At 66.2% G+C, this 5,134-nt stretch overlaps 1 protein-coding gene across 1 annotated transcript in view; it reads left to right on the plus strand.

Moving 5' to 3' along the window:
• Positions 1–5,134, plus strand: part of MIDN (midnolin) — a 9,568-nt gene that overhangs the window by 2,880 nt on the left and 1,554 nt on the right. The window contains exons 2-7 of the mRNA XM_011964101.1: positions 462–549; positions 744–806; positions 2,817–2,945; positions 3,030–3,344; positions 3,772–3,928; positions 4,280–4,552. Of these exons, the coding sequence (XP_011819491.1) occupies positions 462–549; positions 744–806; positions 2,817–2,945; positions 3,030–3,344; positions 3,772–3,928; positions 4,280–4,552 (1,025 nt within the window). The remainder of the gene's footprint in view (positions 1–461; positions 550–743; positions 807–2,816; positions 2,946–3,029; positions 3,345–3,771; positions 3,929–4,279; positions 4,553–5,134) is intronic.

Genomic DNA, 5,134 nt, shown 5'->3' on the forward strand with positions numbered 1-5,134 from the left:
TGCGCCGGGGAGGTAGGAGGAGGGAGAGCCCGGCCCGGCGCAGCCCCCAGGCCCTCTTCTCGGGCCGAAGCCCGTGGCGCCCACAAAGACGAGCCAGGGCTAGAGTTGGGGAATTGGAGGCAGGGGCTGCCCTGGGGGCGCGGGGGAAGGTGGCATAGAGCACACTGGGGCCCAGACGAGGGGAAAGTGCCTGGTTGGGGTGCACAGGGGGTGCCAGAGTGCCAGAGTCCAGGGCGGGGGTTCCACTGGAGGGAAGGGGTCCGAATCGCCAGGATGGGGCTCCCAGTACCAGACGGAGATCTCTGCATGCGCTCAGGGCCCTGGATCTGGAAGCTGGGAAGGGTTGGGGGTGGGAACTTATCCGTCTCTCCCCACACAAGCACAGCCCTCCCCCGCGGCCTCTGCTTCCGCGGCCCTGTATCGTCTCCGCGGAGTCTCATGCTCTTCTTTCCTCCCCCCAGCCGGCTCAGTTCGGGGAAGCTGCAGGAGTTCGGCGTGGGTGATGGCAGCAAGCTGACCTTGGTACCCACCGTGGAAGCGGGCCTCATGGTAAATGGCCATGGGGCTGCGTGCCCCCCGAGGCCCCCGCACACAGGCAGTAGCCCCTCCCTCGGCACCTGTCCGCGCACACACCACCTGGGGCCCCCCACTCCGCCAGCCAGCAGGGCCCTCCCCACCCCATCCATGCTCCAGCCTGTGATTCCAACCCCACACTCAGGCCCCTCTCCTGCCTCTCTTTGTAGTCTCAGGCCTCAAGGCCGGAGCAGTCTGTGATGCAAGCCCTCGAGAGTCTCACGGAGACGCAGGTAAGACCTCGCCAGCCCCTTCCTAACAGGGCAGCCCCGGGGGCAGGGTGCCTAGGCCACCGATGGTGGCTGGGAGTTGTCTGTGTTCCCAGGAGGCTGGGGGAGGGGAGGGGATGTGCCACTCTGCCTGGGTGCCAGCCTGGCCTGGCCTCCCCACCTCCTCTCCCCCAAGACTCACCACCTGACCCGGAGGGCTTTCTGTCCCACGGTGGCTGCCCTGGGGGAAGGAGACCTGGCTTTCACAAGACTGCCTGCGGGGTGACCTTGGCCCACCGGGCCTCATCCCTGCTCACACCCTGGCCTGCATCCCCAGCCCCCTCTGGCCCCCGCCGAGGAGCCCCCCCACAGTCTCTGTGGCTTCCCCAGAGCGAGTTTCTCCTTTTTTACATTTCTGCTAGGGGCCGGGGGTGGCGGCCTGGGTGACACTCCTTCCGCCTTCCGTGACCCCATCGTGAGGGTGGGGATCTCGTCACCCCCTCCTTCTCCTCCTCTCTCTGGCCTTTGTTCTCTACCCTGAAAGGGGAGGGGGCGGGGGCGCCCAGCCCTGGGGCCAGCGAGGCCTAGACAGGATGTTAGGAAAATATTTAGTAAGCGGCCAGGAGGGAGGCTGGGGCTGGCCCTCACCCGGTTCCCGGTTTTGCTGCGGCCTTTTTTTTTTTTTCCTCCTTCTTTCCTCATTTTCTTGGCTGCGGCTGAGCCTTCCTCAGACAAGGGCCCTGGCCACCTCCCAGGAGGGTGACACAGGCCTCAGCAATCCGCCCGCTGCCAGGGTGGAGGACGCAGGCTGCCACCCGCCCCAGCGAGGGGGTGGCCAGCTTCCCGGGCCTCCCTGGCCCCGAGGCCCGTGCCCCCTTCTTCCTTCTCAGCGACATGTAGAGTCCTGCATCCAGGGGGCAGGGCGGGGGCTGGGAGCTGGGTGGTCTGCCATGGGGGTGGCCACAGCAGCGGTGGCGTGGGGGCAGAGCCGGGGTCCCGAGCCAGGGTGGGGGCTGCAGGTGATTTCCTGGGGCGAGTGTGAGCAGAGCTCCCCGCTGCTGGGGGGCTGCGGTTGGCAGGGGGCCCAGGGCGTGTTGGCTTCACACCCTCCTCCCTGGGCGCCTGCGTCAGGAAGGAGCTGGGGTTGGGGGGGCTGGGCGGAGACATTGGGCTCCCCAGGGTAGCTTCCCTGCCTGGCACTGAGTCCTGCCCGCCCATTTGCCCTCCCCAGGGAGGAAGTTGCAGGGCGGGTGGTGGTGGGGACTCCAGCTGCTCTTGGGAAGCCACCTCGGGCGCTTCCTGCAAAGACTGTCTTGGGGCAGGGGGGCCGGGCAGGCTGGGCCTCAGGGTGGGGGCTTTGCCCTGCCCTCCTCCCTGCCCCCCTCCCCACGGGCCCCAAGCAGAGAAGGTTACGCCAGCCACTGCCAGCGGAGAGCCAGGAGGGAGAGCTGGGAGGCGGTCGGTTCTGAGTCATCCCAGCCTATGTCACTTCTCAGAAACCTCCGCCCCCCCATCCCGGTCCCTGGGGAGAGCAGGGCTCTGGCCGGGACCCAGAGCAGGGGGCTTGGTGAGGACAGGGTCAGATCTAACCCACACCCACCCTGAATGGGGGCAGATTGAGGGTTTCTGTGCTTGGGGCAGGTTGTGCCCTCTGGGACTCCAGCCCCAGGGCGGTCAGGGCCCCTTCCTGCAGCCTTGCCGCCGCCCCCTCGGCCTCTGCCCCGCCCAGGATAGATAAATATTTATCTTGAGAAAGCAAAGGTTAGGACAGAAGAATTCGTCCAGGAATTCCACCCACTTGCTGGCCCTGGTGACATAGCTGGGAGGGGGCCTGAGATGGAGCCCCTCCCGTATCCACAGGCAGAGAGGATCTAGGGGCCCATGAGGGTGGGGGAAACGCAAAGTGAAGGTTGTTTGAGGTCAGCGACTGCCAGCTGGGCCCCGCCCCCTCTGGCCTCAGTTTCCCCTTGCAAGAACTGACCGAGTTGGCCAGGGAGGGGCAGGCCCCCGTCTGACCCGCCTCTGTCCCCACAGCCCCCAGCGGCGCCCGGGCCGGGCCGGGCTGGCGGAGGAGGCTTCCGGAAATACAGATTCATTTTATTTAAGCGTCCGTGGCACCGACAGGGACCCCAGAGCCCAGAGAGGGGCGGCGAGAGGCCCCAGGTCACAGCGCGGGGAGACTGGGCCGGGCTGGGCTGGGGGCGTCACAGGCTGGGACTCCCAGCTGATGGACCGCTCTCCTTGCAGGTCAGTGACTTCCTGTCGGGCCGCTCGCCGCTGACACTGGCCTTGCGTGTGGGCGACCACATGATGTTCGTACAGCTACAGCTCGCGGCCCAGCACGCTCCACTGCAACACCGCCATGTGCTGGCCGCCGCCGCCGCCGCCGCTGCCGCTGCACGGGGGGACCCAAGCATAGCCTCCCCCGTGTCCTCACCCTGCCGGCCCATGTCCAGTGCCGCCCGAGTTCCCCCGGTGCCCACTAGTCCCTCCCCTGCGTCTCCCTCACCCATCACAGCCGGCTCCTTCCGGTCCCACGCAGCCTCCACCACCTGCCCAGAGGTGAGCCTGGGGAAGGGAAGGGTGACCCTTGGTTGGAATCCAAAGGGTGGGCCGTCCTGGGGAGGGCTTGGTGAGGACAAGTGCTCTTAGCCCCAGGTGAGTCCCTTGTATTAAGGGCTATCCTGTGACCTCGGGCTGGTAGGTGATCCCCCAGCCTAGATTGGTGGGCTGTCTCTAGACCTTGAGTTGGTGGGTCATCTCCTGACCTGACCTGGACCAGTGGATGATCTCCTGACCTTTGACTCATGGGTCATCTCTATGCCCTCGGTTGGTCGTGACCTCCTGACCCTGGGCTAGTTTCTCTCTAGACCATGTTTTGATGGATCATCTCCTGACCTGGGCTTGTGGGTGATCTCTGGGCCCTGGGTCAGTGGTGATCCCCTGAGCCTGGACCCCGTGCTCACGTGCCCCTTCCTCCTGTCAGCAGATGGACTGCTCCCCCACGGCCAGCAGCAGTGCCAGTCCTGGTGCCAGCACCGCGTCTACCCCAGGGGCCAGCCCTGCCCCCCGCTCCCGAAAACCCGGCGCCGTCATCGAGAGCTTTGTGAATCACGCTCCGGGGGTCTTCTCAGGGACCTTCTCTGGTAGGTGTCACAGCACACACATGACCTCACGTGTGTCCCGTGACCCTGCGCACTTGGGGCCCACATCCACTCACAGGCGCTCTACACGTTCTGGGCATACACATGCTGTGTCCGTTTGCTCCCTTCACATGTCCCCCAGGATTCCCCACACACAAGCCTGGCCCTGCCCCGGAGTCCGCAGGTCACCAGGTGCCCGCATACTGGGGACGTGTCCCGCTCCTGCCCTTTGGTCCCTCGTGCACATCAGCCCACGTGAGCTGTCTGAGCTCATGAGCTCACACCCGTGGATGCCCGTCCTGGATGTATGGGACTGTGCGCGTGCCAGGCGCTCACGGCCACCTCTGCCCGCAGGCACGCTACACCCCAACTGCCAAGACAGCAGCGGGCGGCCACGGCGTGACATCGGCACCATCCTGCAGATCCTGAATGACCTCCTGAGTGCCACCCGGCACTACCAGGGCATGCCCCCCTCGCTGGCCCAGCTCCGCTGCCACGCCCAGTGTACCCCGGCTTCGCCGGCCCCCGACCTGGCCCCCAGAACTACCTCCTGCGAGAAGCTCGCGGCTGCCCCTACAGCCTCCCTGCTGCAGGGCCAGAGCCAGATCCGCATGTGCAAGCCTCCGGGTGAGTGGCCGCCCTTGGGTGTCCCGCCTTCCCCACCCGCCCGGGCTTCTCAAGGCCTCTCTGTGTGAGCCGGTGGGCACAGGAGCAGCTGACCTGCCCAGGGCCGGGGGGGACGGCAGCTGCCGTGGCCACTGCTCTGCTCCAGCTTGGAGAGAAGGCAGCATGTGTGTCGGGGCACAAAGTGTCCTTGTGTGTTCCCGGGGTGCCCCAGGCCCACTTCCTCCTGGCCCCCCCGGGCCACCATCTCCAGATGGCATTTGGAGCCTCTGTGAATGGTCAAGTCAGTGCTGGCAGGCCGAGGCGGGGCCAGAGCCCACCCCTAAGCGTTTCAGTGACTTGGAAAAGCAAGGAACGCCCCCCCCAGCTCCCCACTACTCCCAAACGGCGCGTTACTCCCCTCCGGAGTCTCATGGGAAGATGGCCACTGTACTGCCCTTGCGCTCCGCACCCATTGCGGGGGCTCCTCCCAGCTCAGTTTAAAAGCGGGAAAGCGGCCGGGCGCGGTGGCTCAAGCCTGTAATCCCAGCACTTTGGGAGGCCGAGACGGGCGGATCACGAGGTCAGGAGATCGAGACCATCCTG

The sequence above is a fragment of the Colobus angolensis genome, unplaced genomic scaffold, assembly GCF_000951035.1.
Source record: "Colobus angolensis palliatus isolate OR3802 unplaced genomic scaffold, Cang.pa_1.0 Scaffold64, whole genome shotgun sequence".
Classification (NCBI taxonomy): Eukaryota; Metazoa; Chordata; class Mammalia; order Primates; family Cercopithecidae; genus Colobus; species Colobus angolensis.